This window comes from Poecilia mexicana, unplaced genomic scaffold, assembly GCF_051168715.1.
Source record: "Poecilia mexicana isolate PSO_F unplaced genomic scaffold, ASM5116871v1 scaffold_23, whole genome shotgun sequence".
Taxonomy (NCBI): Eukaryota; Metazoa; Chordata; class Actinopteri; order Cyprinodontiformes; family Poeciliidae; genus Poecilia; species Poecilia mexicana.
In genome coordinates this window covers 21,266,572-21,284,238 of record NW_028263392.1, presented here as the reverse complement: position 1 = coordinate 21,284,238, position 17,667 = coordinate 21,266,572, and the positions used below count along the sequence as shown (strand labels likewise).

General features: G+C 41.8%; 1 protein-coding gene and 1 long non-coding RNA gene across 3 annotated transcripts in view; one reads left to right on the top strand and one right to left on the bottom strand.

Annotated features, from left to right (window-relative positions):
- Nucleotides 1-5,085: 5,085 nt before the first annotated feature.
- On the bottom strand, nt 5,086-7,814 carry LOC148152614 (uncharacterized). Its single transcript, XR_015762215.1, has 2 exons — nt 5,844-7,814; nt 5,086-5,606 (listed from the first exon to the last, which is right to left on the bottom strand). It is a non-coding gene; the product is annotated as an uncharacterized LOC148152614 (long non-coding RNA).
- A 21-nt stretch (nt 7,815-7,835) lies between these two features.
- The window catches only part of itpr3 (inositol 1,4,5-trisphosphate receptor, type 3), a 56,569-nt gene continuing 46,737 nt past the window's right edge, over nt 7,836-17,667 (top strand). Inside the window, exons 1-2 of one of the 2 annotated variants that reach the window (XM_088003459.1) lie at nt 7,836-8,488; nt 15,461-15,531. In XM_088003459.1, coding sequence (XP_087859585.1) covers nt 8,397-8,488; nt 15,461-15,531 — 163 coding nt within the window. In that variant the 5' untranslated portion in view covers nt 7,836-8,396. The remainder of the gene's footprint in view (nt 8,489-15,460; nt 15,532-17,667) is intronic. The other variant, XM_015013044.2, reaches the window with a different exon arrangement.

The following is a 17,667-nucleotide window of genomic DNA, read 5'->3' as shown; positions in this document are numbered from 1 at the left end:
CTCATATTTATGACGTTTTGTTGCATGACTTTATTTTTGTTACATTATAACATCATTAATTCTCGTACGACTTCTTTCACATGTTGTTTTTTCCTAGTTTGGTTGATTCAGGCGGCGCCAGTAGATCCTGGAAGGTGATCTGTTAGAAACTTGGCCCCGCCTCAGGAACCCGCTCATCCAATCAGAGGCGGTTCGGTCCAGAAGGTTCTGGCTCGGCCCGATGTCTCCACGTTAACCTGGAGACCTTCCTCTTCCTCTCAGCTGCTCTTCATCAGCAGACCTGAAGCTTCCTGAAGGTTTTTACCGAAGTGATTCCCAAACCGCCGTGAGCTCAGAACCAGAGCTGCACTGCTGAGCTCATCGCATTCCTGACTGCTTTGTTTCAAACATCTGCCTGTTTCTTATATTTCCATGCATTTGAACCGTGTGAGAATAGATTTTTATCTCCTGTAGTTGACCTTTAACCCCCAGCAGGACATACATCACTGACTCACATGTCGGACTGGAAACATGTTGGGTTCAATTATAACCTGAACTTGATTCATAAACTATTAGACAGAAAATAGTTTATTTTTTTATCATAGTAAGTAGATTTAAGTTGTAATTTAAGTCCTGATCTAGAGTAGTGGAGACGACTCGATGATGGAAGAGTGATAAAGGTATTGATGATGACTGGTATCTTTGAAGTAGTTACTATAACAGCTGATCAGAATCTCTTTCCAGATTTTGTTCATCTGCTGCTGATCCTGTTTTCTTCCTTCACTTTTCATTTTTTCCAAATGGTTTGACTCCTGACACCATGTGAAGTATTTTGGCGATGCGTTTGTGTCTCAGCCACCAGCTGGTGGAAAACCTGCTGACTGTCACAGTGTGAAGCTGCAGGAGCCTGAATGTTTTCTAGAGCCCTGATCAGAGACCAGTTCCTTCAGGCCTGACCGTTTGAATGCTGTGGATTAACGACATTAACTCATGACAGTCCTAATGGTGACTGTACCAGTGTAAATATTTTCCTCCCTGCATAGGAATAACCACATCGAAATGTTCTTTTAAATCCTAAATGAATTTAAACTATTTAACATGTCGTCATCACAAACCATGTGGGTGAATTTAAACATAGATTCGGATAAAACTCCACATTTAAATTTCTGGATCCAAGAAGCCAGGAGCTCTTCAGCGCCCCCTGATGGTCAGCTGCTTGGTTTGCATCTGCTTTGGGTTTTGATTATCCTGATGGACGCCATGTCTGTGGTTACCATGACGACACCAGTGACTGAAGCTTTAAGTGATGCAGCAGGTGAGTCACTGATGATCAAATGTTTCAGTCAATAAAATAAAAAAGTTGCAAAAATAAAAATATATATTTTTTATTTTTTTAAGAAAATGTAGCAAAGATTGTATTTTTATTCAAGGCATTATTTAATAAAAATCTAAATAAGGCTTTTGCCAGCAGAGGGGGGGAGGTTAGTGGACACACACACACACACACACACACACACACACACACACACACACACACACACACACACACACACACACACACACACCTTAGATGGGAAGGAAAGTTGTGTTTTCCCTGCAGATGTGGCAGCCATGTTTGGACTCCATGTTTGGACTCCATGTTTGGACTCCATGTTCTGTTCTGTGAAGCTCAGAACCGGGAGAAACGGAGTGAAAACAGAAAACTCTCCCTGGAGTCTCCTGGATCGGTTCCTGCTGGTTCTGACTGGTTGGTTTCTGGTTTTAAACTGGTCTGAAGAACCGAGTCACTGGAAGATCATCGGATAGAAAAACTGAAGTCTGACAGAAATTTAACTTATTTTATTTCTCTTTTTCTTTCCTTTTTTAAATTTCTTGCTTTCCTTCTTTTAGAGCTAGGTTATGTAGTTTAACATTTTCTGCTGTCTTTCTGGGATTTGTTGCATTTTTCTATCATTTCTCTGTTGTTTCTGTCATTTTTGTTTTTCCTGCGTGTTCCCTCCTTACCTGCGGTGTTTTCCCTCCAGCTGCAGGATTTCTGGAGAAAAGCTGTTGGTGCCTCACAGGAAGTCTCACTCTGTTCCCCATGCAGGAAGCTTTACGCCTCATAAGAAACAAACGAGTGCTTGGTCTGATTTTCCCATTGCCATGGAAACCAGCGTGCTCCCAGTCTGAACTCACAGAGACCTTCAGAGGAACTGGGAAGTCTGGACAGATCGGCTCTGATCAGACGGATCAGGAAACGGCAGCAACACAAATTTATGATATCAAAACAGTGATTCTTGAGAAGTGGGACAAAATGGGTTTAAATTTTTCCCAAATATTTTTTTAATTATTCCTCAAGCTCATGTATTCAAATATGACAAATAATGTTTTGGAAATGTAAAGATGCTAAGTACAGGCTCCCAGCTGCAACATTTTTTTGAAAATTACATTTTTAATGGACCTGACCCAAAACTTTGTCATCACCATCTGACAAAAATAAATTAAAAATTATTTTTAATGACCCTATTAATGATATTTTTACTCCGTTTTACAGACACATGCTTCTTAAGAAACAAAAAAAAATATTATTTAAAACAAAAACAACAAAAAGTCCATCTGATGGAGTTGACACTGAGCTGAAGGTGGTGACAAACTAGTGAGTAAAATGAAAAACTTGATACATGTGAAGTAATGCAATTTATGTAAAATACATTAAAATTAATTAGTTGCATATTTAAGTGAGATTTGACAACAATTTCACTGAAAGAGTCACAAAAACTCTGACGGAGTTGACGAAATGCCAAACTACCTCAATTTATATGCTGTTATTCTGAAGGAGGCCATATTGTAGCTCATCAGGTCCATTAAATCTTTACAGTATATCAAAATTAAGCTTTTATTTCGCAAAATGTCATCAAAATTTTAGAAATTGTCAGTTATGGAGTTGACACATCATGGTTGTAACGAGCAACTTAGGAATAAAACAGAAGAAAAAACTAAAGAATAACATAAGCTAACCAGAGCTAACTAGCCCTCCTAGCAAAGGAAGAGAAAGGAAGTGGTCATGGGGTCCTCAGAAGTTCTGGTGCCCCCCAATAATGCCTGATTTTTTTACATTCTTTTCATGTCTGACGGTGTTGACAAAAACTAGGAACAAATTTCAACTGAGTTAGAAAATATATATAAATGATTTTTAATTCAATTTATTGATACTTTTATAATTATTTATATGACTACTTATACTTAATTGTCATATGATTTTAGTATTTCTTTAATTGTTTTAAACAATTACAATGTGTTGAGTTCTGCTCCAGGACAAGGGCTTTTACAGGCATCATCCACCGACTACAATGTTTAAAATAAACAAATATTCAGCAAACACCAGGTAAATACACATTGTTGTGCTCACATGACCCAGGTTAGTCAGATATTTGAAAAAATTATATTTTGTTCAAATTTTGTGCTTTATCATTGGACCTGTTTTGTCTCTACTCTCAAGAATCAATGAAAAACAAGAAATGTCATTTATTTGATTTAACAACAGAAAAGTTTAACTTTTCCACTCTTTAGTAATTTGTTGAGTGCTGAAGCAGCGCTCATTTAATGGAAACCAGTCTGTCCCAGACAGACTGGAGCTCCACCATGACCCGGCTCCCTGCTGCCCCCTAGAGGTCAGGAGGTTACATGTCGCTGTTCCCCCCTGGCCTGCCAAGTACACCTCGCTGCAGCAAACAGGAAGGGGCGGGACGGACCTCTGTCAGTCTCTTACCTTATAGAGCTTTGGAGTTGACGTCACAGGATATGACGTTTTCGTCGCTCGGCGCCATGTCTGGGGTCCACAGACCAAAACAAACTATTCAGAACACCGGTGTTTTCATTGTGTTACCAACCGCAGTAAAGTTGTTTTCAAGTTGGATACTGGATAAACCGAGCTCCACGGAGTAAGAGACGTTCAGCTCAAGGTTGATCCGATTTATGAACGCTAATTTCGGCCAGCTGTTCTTAAGTCTCTCCACAAGCGCTCGGAGTTTCACATTGCTGCTGTCAATTTCCGAACACTCCTGTGCATAAATGCTTTGTCTTGTGACCAACTGATACCAAAAAGTGGACATTCATGCTATTACACGAGGCATACTATCTTCTATTAAAATTTTAAGTCATATTCAATAATTTTAATATTAAATGTTTTCTTCAGTAGCTTCCAAATTGTGTCCCATTAACTCAATCTGCTTGAAATTGTTCTACTAGATTGTATAGATGAGGCACACTCACCTTTATTACATTTGAACACCTTTTATATATTTTTTAGCTATTTCTGCAGTCAAAATTTTTTATTTTTCTTAGCTTGTAGGCCATGTAACCTATTAACTCAAAATCTGTGTACAATTATTCTATTAAACTATAGATTAGGCATATTTTTATTCCATTTTGACCCCTTTTTTAACCAGAATTATATTTAAAAAAAAAGAAAATTCATAAAATGTATTACCTCAGATGATCATCATTTGTTACCCGTAATGTTCAATTGCATAAAATTCTAGGCCAGGATCTATGTCATTACATGTTCACTTACCTGAAATATGTTAAATACAACAAATATTTATTAAAGTGTGGTCTATTTCATAAAATTTGTCACCTTTATTGTTTAATTACACATTAAATGTTTAAAGATGGGCTCTTTCATCTGGTTTGTGTCATGATGTGGCGGTGGACACAAATGCAGCAGGCAGTGGACTTACTTTATGTGGATGTAGAAACAAGGCTGATCTAACAATAAGAACTAAGGAACACAGTGCAAGAGAAACTAGAAGATCTAAACAAAGAAATAACCCAACTAGAATTACTAAAGAAAGATAAAGACTCAGACATGGAACAATAACTGAACCTATGGTGATCAAATTAAGAAATAAACATTACTAGAAACCCTGCAGGGAGGCTGAAATAAGAAATAACTAGAAGGATAAAATAGAATAGTCATTAAAGAAGGCTTGACATGGACTCAGACAAACAAGGAAAAGCAATAATATTATTCTAACTACACTAAATACCATGAACCACTTAAGTGAATTGAAACACAAAGTTAATAAAATGAAAAGCAAAACAAACCCAAAAACCCAGTGTCTTGACAGATGTCTGATTATATAATTGTTTACTTTAAAAATATAATCTCATTACATGTATGTTTATTACCTGAATATTTAAATATCAAATTGTTACTTAAAATGTGATTCTTTTCTTCACGTTTACATGCAACTTGAAGTGCTTGAATCAAACGATTCATGAATGTTTAATACATTAAATTATTAAATGAGAGAACAGCCACTTCCAACTGTATTTCAACACAAATGGTTCATGTTCCTCTTCAGAGTCTGCAGCCTTGCTGAGCTCCTCTCCTGGGGTTCCTTCCTCCTCAGCCTCTCCAACTTGCTCCTCTTCTGTTGCCTCTGCTACTGTGTTTTCATTATTTACCTCTTCTGGGGTAAATAATGAAATCAGTCTCAGTAACCTGTTGATGGTTTTGCTGTATCGCCTCTTTAATTGACGCCCATGTCGGTCCGATGTTGTGGCGTTTACCTCGCAGTGACCCACATTCAGCGCTGGAGCCCAGTCAGGATTGAGCTCATCCATTTCATACGTCGGTTTGCCTTTAAGAGGACATATCAGAACACATCGCTATTAAAGCTGTAAATTTGATAACACTAGTAAAATAGTTTACTTCACAATAATGTAATAACTTCGATGTCCACTGACAAAACTCGGACTATGCTACATAAACAATATTAGCCCGAGCTAAACAACAGAAACTGAACGTAAGAACACTCGGACAAAATCATAGAACAACATTGTGACACAAAACCAACAAAGCAAATTTAGACACTCACCAGAAAGGAAATGTCTGGAGGAAACTTGTAGGTATCTGGGGATTTTGGAGAACGTGATATCAAGACGTGTCACCGCTGATACCAGGACATTCGTCTTCTTTTCGTTAGCACCGATAGCTTAGCCTCCTCACGTTGTTTCCAAGCAGGATAATAGTGAAACCAAAGTCCGTCTTATATCCTTTTACCGTTTCAGTCGTGTGATCGGACATTACAGACAATAACGTAGCAAGTTCGTACCATAGCTAAATTATTTTAAGTAACTTGGATTGAAAAAATCTGCGAGACTGTTTTTTTTATACTGCGAGACTGTTGTCTATGGACCCCTAAGATGGCGCTGATACCCCTCCGACTAGAGCAGTGACGTCACGCTCCAAAGCTCTATTTGGAAATGCACTCCGGAAGTGAAGGAGGCGCTATTTCCTATATTATCCGCGTTCTCCCGTTTTTATTTTCTTTTGAAATCTGTGATGAAGCTTCATCTGTAGGAAGGAGTTTCACTCTCAGCATGTATTTCAATTTCAACTTCTCTTTTTTATTTACTTCAGCGCAGCTCACAGTTTTTAACAAATTCCATAGCTTTCTGTGTACTTCTAAATCTGCTTCTTAGTCGCATCTTTTCGGGCCTGCTACTGCCTCTAGTGGCGTGGGGGTGGTAGCACAACTAATATAAATACATTACTAAATCAGAATAACATAGTCTTTATTATTTATTATTAATCATTACTTAACTAGAACCGCAAAAGATAAAGTCCCTCACAAAACACCATACCTTTTAATTTTCTTAAGGAAGTAGAGCTAATTAAATGACATAAGACCTGAAAGTGGTTCCAGTTTCACCGCTCGTGTCTCTCCAGTGAACCCCGTCCTGGCGGCCATCTTGTGACTGAAACGTCCCGATGATAAATTCTACAGATGAAACTTCAGACTCTAAGGAAGCAGAGCGAGGATCATCTTCATCCTCCTCCTCTTCATCAGCGCTGAGCTGAGTCTGCCGGTGTGCTGGCTGCTGGTTCGACGGAGGAAACAGGAAGTTGGTCGGCAGAACTCGGCACACGCCCAGTCTGCACGTCTGTTGGGGGAAATCTTCTTCTTCTGTGGTTTTCTGTGTTCTGACAGAAAACTGTGGTTGACGATGAAAAGCCACAGACTTCCTGAAAACGGTTGAGAGGAACGCAGCGTCTCTTCTTCAGCAGTTCACATCGACTGAAGGTTCAGCCAGTCACCACACAGCCTCAGGGGTCAGAGGTCATCCTGATGGAAGCTGAACCTGGGATCATTTAAACAGATGGTCCTCCAGGGCCACTAACATAATGATGGCATAAAGCTGCAAGAGCTCCCTCTCAAAAATATTTTGTTTTTTTCAAACAAATATTAACACTGGAACTGAAAGACATTTTCAAAATTAACAAAATAACCTACAAATAAAATCAACTATACAATCTCTGTAAATAAAATTATCCTTTAAAAAAGTGAGAGCATAGCTCCACCCTCTGGCAAATTTAGGAAATGACGACCAAAAGTGGGCGGAGTGAAGATGCCCTTGGGGGCGTGGCCAAGTTGGACCATTGGAACCAATATGAATATTCAGGTGCAGTAGCAACTTTTCAACCCACAGAGGGCAGCACTGAGACGGTTTCAGGTAAAAAATAATGCAGAACCAACAATTTAACATGAAACAAAGATGGCACCTTAAGGACTAGTTTATACTCTTAAGTGAATCTGATCATTCGACGGCGTCAGTTTGACCTCAGACTGGGAGAACATCAGTCTCTCCTGCAGCTTCTGTCTGGTTTAGTTCTGGACTCCAGACCTGCTGATGTGCTGGAACTCAGCTGAACTCAGTTTCCAGTCAGAAACCTGAAGGTCATGCTGCTGCCACCACCGTGTTTCTCTCTGGGTCCACTCCCACTGAACTCCTGCTCAGAGGCTCCTGAGGTTCCACAGGTTTGATTGGTTCAGGTTGACCTTTGAACTTTGCTGTTCTTCCCTCTGTTCTCAGCATTCATCAACAAACCGAAACTTTGAGTTTAGGTGAGGCTGACCTTGTTTTGGTTCTCAAGGCGGAGGGGGCGTGGATGTGCCAGGGTGTGCGCGTGTCCATGCGTGTGTGCGCGCGTGCTCGCGGGGCAGAGCGCTCCTGTTTGCCCTGCAGCGGGCTGTTCAGTCTTGAAGCCGCCTGGCAGCCTTATCAGCGCCGCGGCGCACTTCCTGGTTCTCCCCCGCCGGAGAGTCTTCACATTCTCACCGAGGGAGGGACCGAGCCGCCCCGCCGCGTGGAAGCGCCGCGACCCGCACAGTCCACGCAGGACCCGGACCTGCTGCACACACTCGGCCCGGGAAAGTTTCTGGGAACCGGTTCGCGTTTTTGTTTTCATGCAGAACCCGGCAGCGGGTCCGAGGAGCGGCTGCAGCTGCTGAGTCCTGAACCTCTGGTCCCAGAGGACCCGGGTCCGGACGGGTCCGGCGAGCCAGGCAGGCCGGCGCAGGGAGCCCCATCTGCGGCTCCACCTGCAGGCTCTCCCCGCTGCTGGAGGCGCCTGAAGCGGCTGCAGGATGTCAGACTCTGCCTCCAGCTTCCTCCACATCGGAGACATCGTGTCTCTGTACGCGGAGGGGTCGGTGAACGGCTTCATCAGCACCCTGGGGTGAGTCCCAATCATTATGGTAATAATAATAAAAAAATCACTTCACTGAAACACAAACTTTGTTTAATTAAATAAGCATTTTACAAACATAATTTCATAAAAGTGTCAAACTCATTTACATTTTTAAAAATGTAGGTTTAAAATAAGAAAATAAAAAGTCTAAGTGTTTTATTTATGGTTTAGAATAAAATAAAACTAAAAGTTGAGTTAAAAGCTGTTTAAAGATGATTATTGCTGAGCTATCAGGTTATTAATGGTTTGAGCATCAGAATTAGGATTTTATCATGAAAATCAGAGGATTTAAGAGAGTTTGACTGATTAAAGTTGACATTTTTAATGGTTTCATCTGAATCCACTGACTGGTTCAAAGGAGTCGTCGAGTTTTCTCCAGAACATTTTATTTTCTGGTTTTATTCGCTGGATGTTTTTAGGTTTTGATCAGGTTTTTGTCCAGAATCTCAAAGCGACAGACTTGGAATGTTTTGGGAATTTTCTGCTTCCATCTGTAGTTTGAGTTATTTTACGTCGAGGTTTTGAGACGTTTCCAGAAGAAATGTTGTGTCCAGTATCTGTGATCAGGTTTCTATAAACACATAAAGTGATTTTATCTGCCCATCAGTCCGGTCATGGAGCATCAAGAGGGAAACTGCATGATGGAGGAAAAGCATCATAAAGTTTCAGATTTTTCCATTTTGAAGGCTTTTCTCTCTAAACATCCTAACAATCTGTGTAAACGAGTCTGTGGGCTTCAAATTTAAAGTCTTTCCATTGATTCTCAGCTGGATAAAGGTCTGGACTTTGACTAGGCCATTCTAACACATGAGTCTGCTTTGACTTGAACCATCCCATAATGTCTCTGGCTGGTTGTCCTGCTGGAAGCTGACCTTTGACCCAGGCTCAGCTCTTCTGCAGGTTTTCTCCATCATGATGCTGCCACCACCATGTTTCTCACTGGTTCCGTTTCTGTTGGGGGATTTCATCCTTCAGCTCTTCACAAAGACCAAACAACTGACTGAAGCTCTTCTGCAGTTACACTCAGGTCAAAGTTCAGACAGGCAGAAATCACAGCAGGTGTCATAAATATTTTCATGCAGTTTTCGTTTTGTGTGTACTGTGACGTCTGGCCAGGCCTGCAGGTCAGATCCTGTCTGCTCCGGTTTAAAGGCTCTTCCTGCGCTTTTGTGAGATTCAGACAGAAAACGTCAGAAAGTGAAGAAATGAAGCAAAACTAATTTATTATGATGAGTTAATTTGCTCAATGTAATGAAAAAATGAAAAGTCCCTCAGAACAAACCAGAGATGTCACGTTTTATTTTAAATTTTATTGGTTACAATATTGATCATGTATAGATGATCATGAGGTCGAGCAGAGGATCTAAAACATGAAGCTGATCTGGGTCCACTCGGGTCCAGCTGGTTTCCACGGTAACGTTTGGTTTTGGACGGAGGCAGCAGAACCGGACCTCTGCCTGAGCCGTCGGGTCAGAACCGGTTCTTCTTACGGACCATCAGGAGCAAATAAAACTCTTCACTGCAAACCGACAGAACTGGAACAGAAACACACTCAGGTTCTGCTGGACCGGGTCGCAGCCCGTCCAGGTCCAGACCCGGTTCGAGTTTGTCAGAGGAAGTTCTGTGTGGATCTTTGACGGGTCAGGTCCAATTAGGGTTGAAACCTTTGTTGCAGGTCTGTGTGTGTGCGTGTGTGTGTGTGTGTGTGTGTGTGTACGTGTGTGTATGTGTGTACGTGTGTGTGTGTGTATGTGTGTGTGTCCATCCTGGTGGTTTCCAGATGACGGTTCTGGTTCTGACTCGGTCTGAACTTCAGAACATCTCTTGCTGATTCTCGTTGCCTCCCAACTGAAGGTCAGCAGGCCTAACGATACCGTTGTGTGGTTACCATAGCAACAAAGATTAGTGAAAAGTCATCATAATCTCTTCAGCCAAAATTAGCTTTGGACATAAAACATCTCGGTGTTCAGGACGGGACCAACACGTCGGGCAGAACCGGTTTGATTGATCTGAACAGTTCAGTGAATGGAAGTAAATGAACAGTTCACTGGATGGAAGTAAATGAACAGTTCACTGGATGGAAGTAAATGAACAGTTCACTGGATGGAAGTAAATGAACAGTTCACTGGATGGAAGTAAATGAACAGTTCACTGGATGGAAGTAAATGAACAGTTCAGTGAATGGAAGTAAATGAACAGTTCACTGGATGGAAGTAAATGAACAGTTCACTGGATGGAAGTAAATGAACAGTTCACTGGATGGAAGTAAATGAACAGTTCACTGGATGGAAGTAAATGAACAGTTCACTGGATGGAAGTAAATGAACAGTTCACTGGATGGAAGTAAATGAACAGTTCACTGGATGGAAGTAAATGAACAGTTCACTGGATGGAAGTAAATGAACAGTTCACTGGATGGAAGTAAATGAACAGTTCACTGGACGGAACGGATCTTTGTGAGTTTTTATCTGAATTCAGCCATTCAGGACTGAACTGAGCTGATTTTTGGGGCTAAATGACCTCTGACCCCTGTTGGGTTTTATTAAAATCAGTAGCTAAAGCAATACAAACACACAGTATGTAGTGGAAGCTAATGCTAATGTGCTAATTACAATTTAAATAATTTCTGTCCTGGAAAGGCTATTAGGCTCAAGTGCATATTTAATTTTGACATCATTATTGTTCCATAACGACCTTAGATATTGTATCTATATTCATAATTGTTCTCTGGTTTCTGTGTTTTGTTTTGTTCCACCATGTTTCTTCTTTTGAATGGAGTTACTGGGGGAGGAAACAGAACAAGCGTCACCTACTTCAAAATAAAAGCATGAACATAAACACTTAATTACTTCAAGAATTCTTAACAGTTAAAACTTCAACATAAAAGTCGAATTTTATTCAACTAAAAATTATCACTTTATTATAATTTATCTGAAAAAATTAATGTAGGGGAAGCTGTATGCTAAATGTGTACAAAGTTAGCCAAAGTGGTAAATAGAAAAACACATTAGCATTGGCGTGTTAGCAGCAGCTCCACTGCTTTAATTAGGCCATGTTGAGTTTCCCCGCTGCGCTGTGGGCAGAACGTCAGCGGTTCGGTTCGGATCTTTGTTTTTCCTGTTTGAGTTTCAGTGGAACGACTTCCTCGTGTCTCCGGCTCGTCTTCAGCCGACTGCAGCCGTGTAAATATTCCTGCTCCTCCTCCACCCATCAAGTCAAACACAGACAAACGTCCAGAGATCCGGCTTTTTCTGCCCCAAAGTGTTTCCTGTTTATCAGGTAAATGGGTTTCAGAGCGGGACGCTTGAATCGGGTCGACGGAGGGAAGATGGACCGGCTGCTTTCCATACAGTCAAATCCTGCTGATCGGCTCAGAGCTGCAGGACGCAGCAGATGACCCGCCGTCGTTTCTGGTTCTGTTCGTTTGACCATCTCAACCGTTCACAAATCCAGCTCATATTTAATATGATTCATTAATCATGAGCTGAACCCTCCCGACCCCACCAGGGACAAGGGTGTACAGAAAATGGATGGATGGATGAATTATGAGCCGATTTCTCCACTACATTTGATCTGGAGCAGGGAAAACTGGATGTGAAACCAGAACCGTGTGGACCAGCCTTAAACAAATTAGGGATGGCTCATGCTCCACATCTGTGGCTGATCCAGAGTGAAATTTCTGAAGAGCTGCAGGTTTTAGGGACCTTTGTGGTGAAGTTCAGGAAAACATGCAGGTTCTGATTCTGTGAGATCCGTTCCTCTCCAGACGCTGATCTGCTCATGTGTGACGGAGTTGGTTTAGTTTCTGGATCCTGGTGGTTATTTCTGCTGCGGACCAGAATGAAAAACCATTTCTGAGCGTCTGGTTGGAGACGCTTTAGGACTGAGTCAACACACCTGAGGGAGAGTGAATGGAGCAATCAGCCGGCGACACACACCTACAAAACACCCAGAGACAAAGGAGCTGATTGGCTGCTCTTCAAGTAAAACAGTCTGAAAGGAAGAAGCTTTGAACTTGGAAAGAAAAACAGAGGAAGAAGTGGAGGGAGAGTAATGACGCATAAAAGCTACAGCCGCCACGTTTTAAAGGAGAGCAGAACGAAGAGACAAAACAGAAAACAGGTCTGCAGTTTTCAGGAATGAGACCTGAAGTGTGAAGGTATTCAGTGGTGCTAATGGAGGTCAGCGCTCAGGAAGCGGCCTCACAGCCTGGCACAAATTTACATCATAATTTGCAGACTCCTGATTTGTTTACAGGTTGTGGCTTTTTATTAGAGCCTGGGAGTAAAAATGCTGCCGGTGTCAGAGGAAACTCTACAGGTCATGTAAATACGGGACTCTGCTGCATGTTTAGAAACGAGGAAAATCCAACCTCAGATGACGTCACTGAGACGGGAAACATGTCAACAAAACTAAACCCAAACACAGAAGTGGAGCTTGGCGTTCACATTCAAACTGAACCAGAGTTCACTTCAACCGAACCCAGACTGAGGTTTGGAGGACCAGAGGTCAGAGGTCAATTAGCGTTCACACCTGACCAACCAGACTGGACTTTCTAGCAAATGGACTAAAGTGGACTAAACATTGCTGGCAAGACAGCAGCAATGTCCTCAGACAAGCAACTCCTGCTGAAATACACGTTAGCAGTTCCTTAATGCAACATGCTAGCAGCTCTGGGTTAATGCGTACGGCCTGGTAGCATGGCTGTTAGCTAACGGCCTGGTAGCATGGCTGTTAGCTACCGGCCTGGTAGCATGGTTGTTAGCTAACGGCTTGGTAGCATGGCTGTTAGCTAACGGCCTGGTAGCATGGCTGTTGGCTAACGGCCTGGTAGCATGGCTGTTGGCTAACGGCCTGGTAGCATGGTTGTTAGCTAACGGCTTGGTAGCATGGCTGTTAGCTAACGGCCCTTAGTGCGGCGGCTGCTCCTGAAGCAGAAATGCTCCTCAGACTGATGAAGTCATGTGTGTCCAGCTGTAAAGAGCAGCTCTGTTTTGTCCTAAACAGCAGGGTTGATAGTTGATGAGCACACACACACACACACACACACACACACACACACACACACACATGCTCCAACTGCTTCGGTAAAACCAGCAGCTCCTTAAATAGAAATAAACTCTGAAACATGAAAATGAAAAAGGTTGAACTCTTTATTTGGTCCTGAACCTGAAGAACTGACCAGAACCCGAACAAAACCCAACATGGCTCCAGAACTTCAGGCGACTGACAGCATTTCTAACCGCGGGCGGGATTATCGTGTTGTGTGTCATCATTATTGGAGATAATAGAAACTGTCAGGAGGAAAACAGCCTCATTACCATCATTATATCAGCTGTTATGATGTTTGTGACTGAATGTCTGGTTGTGATTCTGCATGATGAATATATATTGATGAAACGTGACTGAGCTGTGCTGCCTGGTTCAGCTGCGTTCCTGTTGTAATGCTGTGTAACTGGTGCAGCTCGTCTGATAACCAGGAAGTTTTATTTTTAGAACACTTCTTGTCTTCCGTCAACACATTTAACACCAAAAACATTGAGATGAGCCTTTAAATCATCTTTATTATTATTATTTTTTATCTTAATTTCTATAAATATTAATAAATATTAAGATACATTTTTAAACATGTCTGTTTCATCTTTATTTTTAATCCAAAAAAAGGCAAAAGTTCAACTTTCTCTCAAGCAGTTTTGTGTTTAATTCAGTTTTATTTGATATTCTGTCGGTCGATGAGGCTTTGTCCTCTTTATGAAGCTCAGCAGCTCAGTTCAACCAAGCGACTCGCATCAGGAACCAAATACATCTCCAGAAATCAAACACTGATCAGGACGGGTCTGCATGCACCTTTATTACAGAGTAATAAACAGTAATAAACGGTAATAAACAGTAACTGCTGTCGGATGTGAAGCGTTTTTCGTCGTGACCAACATGTGGAGCTGAGTTAAAACCGCGTTAGAAACCGTGTGAAAGCGCGTCTATAAATAGAGGCGCTTCCTGTGCGCAGACGGCCGTCCTGCAGCTCAGCTTTCACTTCAGCCGCTTTACGAGTCGCATCCGGTTCTCCTGCCCACCATCAGCCTCCTGCAGCCGGCACGCCGTCATCTCGCTGCCGATTGGCTGGAAATGAACGGGACGGCGACCATTTTTAATATCCGTCTGTTAGTGAAATTTAATTCAGATGTTTTATTGCTGAAATGTTTTTATTTAACACTTCGAAGTCCAGCCAATAGACTGGGATGTCTTGGTTATGTTGAGAGGTTTAATATGAAGATCTGAGGATGAATGTTCGTTTTGTTCTGAGGTTCAGACTAGAATCAGTTCATGATTCATTAACAAGAATAACATGATAACCTCCAAGTTTATCATCAGAAACAATGTTTTCTTTAAAAACAGTGACCCATGTTTGACTTTGTAATGTTGGTGACCTATAGTTAGAACTTTTAACCATCAAACTTCATTTATTTGGATCTACAGATATTTCTGTTTCCAGAATCTTTTATTTATTTTTAATCTGACAGAGACTCAGAGGAGGGAGCTGAAGATGAGGGTGATGGAAAGGAGGCCTTCCATCCGTCACCAGACAGAAAACAACCTGAATAAAGTTATTTAGAGTTGCTTGTAGTTTTTCTGTTTACATTAAATCCAATCAAATGTTCCCAGTTTCAGCTCAGTTAGTGTTGACCAGAAAGTTACTGGGATAACAGGAGAGAAAAGAGTTTATATCTTGAAATCCAGTATTTTTTGGCACATTCCTCAGAACTAAACTAGTTTAAATTTTTAGTTTTTCTCAGATCATAAAACTGAATTTATTCCTAATTCTAGATTAAATTGACAAACTTTTTTTTTGCTCCGTTGTTGCGCCTCTCTTTGGTTTTCTGAAGCGTTAGTGAGGCCGTCTGCAGGCTGCTGGTCCATGTGGTTGCAGGTTATCAGGTGTTTCTGCTTGTGTCTCTGCAGGCTGGTGGACGATCGCTGCGTCGTGGAACCGGCTGCTGGAGATCTGGAGAACCCGCCCAAAAAGTTCAGAGGTAACGCTTCCTGAGATAAAACCAGGAATATCAAGCTTTTACCATGAAAGGTTCAGGTCGCCAGTTACCATGACAACGGCCAGTTAGCTGATTTTTTACAATTTTTAAATTAGAGAAAAACATGTTTCTCACAACTTTAATTTCAAATTGATTATTTCTATAAGTTCATTTATAAAGATAATAAGCAGGAAGTGGCAGGGCATTCTGGGTAAATACAACCAAAGCTAACGTGCTAGCCTAGCGCTAGCAGCAGAAATGGCTCCTGGTCTTTAGCCTAAAGAGAAATCCTCCAACCGCTAAAATCCTCCATCTTGTTTCCATCTGATGAAGAAGGAAGTTGCTCTCAGTGTCTTCAGAGGTTTTTGTGTCGTTTCCCTCAGTGGTTCTTGGTGCAGCGCCCCCACAGGCCAGGAGGGGAACAGGTTGGTTTGACTCAGAACCACAGTAGCTGGAGGTGGAGCAGATGTTCTGGTTCTAGTGGAACCGGGTCGACCCGACCATCGGGAGGGAAACAGCCTAAACCTCAAATTAAAAACGGTTGAAACGTGTTTGGGCCTCCGGCCGTCTCCATGAGCGGAGGACGGGTCGTCGGTTCGATTCCCAGTCTCACACCGTTTCCTGCACGTCTTCCTCTCTCCAAAACAAATAATTTCATCAGTTTCACCTTCTGCTTCCATCGTTGTTGTTTCACACTGTAAAACATTTGGTAAAGGTTAAGTTATGAATCACACATTGTCAGAGACAGGAAGCATTAAAGGCAGCAGGAAAACCGTCTTTTTGTTCCCAGGTTGGGTCTGAATGAGAGGAAAGCAGCAGGAACATTACAAATAAATCCAAGCTAATGTGGTTTAGATTTCAAAGAATCAGATTAAATTATCAATATGTATAATTCGTTATTAAAAAAGTGAAAAGTTAAATTTTTCCTCTTCTGGATGAAATGTGTCGTTTCTGAGATTTTAATTAAACTGAGTCTTTCTTCTGCTTGGTTCAGTTCATTCAGCTGGAATATAAAACATGTTTTATGTACAAACGGTGACATAACGAATGGGTCAGAACCAGTCTGAGAACCGGTACCAGACTGTTCCTGGGTCAGAACCAGAGGAAGCCATTAAAGCTGCATGAGGAACAGAAATAACGCCTTTAGAGCGAGTCCAGCTCCGATCCGCAGGGAGCCGCAGCAACACCAGGCTGACCGCTGCCAGGGACCGGCCCGGCTGGTTCCGAGGGGCCGGTCCATCTGGTCGGCACCGCCGGGACCCGGGGGGGCCGGTCCAGTTTAGAAGTGGATCACAGACAGAGACTGACAGCTGAAACTTTATATTCAGAGTTTCTGACTGTCAGTCTGACTAAACTTTCCTGTTTGAGATCAAAACGTTCCGACCCAGTTCCACCGGTTCTGTCAGGAGGAACGCAGAAAAACCCAGGAAAATGTCAGCTAATAAATGCTAATGTTAGCACAGTCCGGATTCCAAAGAAGCTCCAGGAATGATCAGAGAAACTCTGGAAAGATGAACAGATAGAAAAACAATCTGATGGTTGAAAAACAGATTAAAAACTATAAATATATTTTGGTTTGGAGTTTCTGTGTCTGTTTATTCAAGAGTTTAGCAACAAAAATGATTTTTGAACTGAAAGTAGAGACCCTGCAATCTGACTTAAAAAATTAATCAAGTCCTACCACAGAGAAATAATAAAATAGGGATTTGAAATTCATTTCTTGTGTTATCTATAATAAATAAATGTATTTTAATGATTTATTTTGTAATAAAATCTGGTTTTAGATGCATTTTTAATGTCTTGTAGATGATGTGAAAAACAAACAGAGCTGTGTGGCTGGGCCGTGTGAAACAGACTCGAACCCGTTTGGACCAAAGCAACAACTCGGAACATTAAACACACACACACACACACACACACACACACACACACACACACACAGAAATATCTGCTGTTTGACAAACACACACAGTGGAAGCAGGAAACACCCAGGATCCTGCAGGAGAGTCAATATTGACAGGGTTCCTTTCACTCCTCTGGTCCAGATGTCACAACGGCTCCAGATCTCGGTTCAGAGTCACACTCTGGACTGAGACGGGTTCTGGAAGCAAGACGGGTCCAGAAGACAGGAGGAGGAGG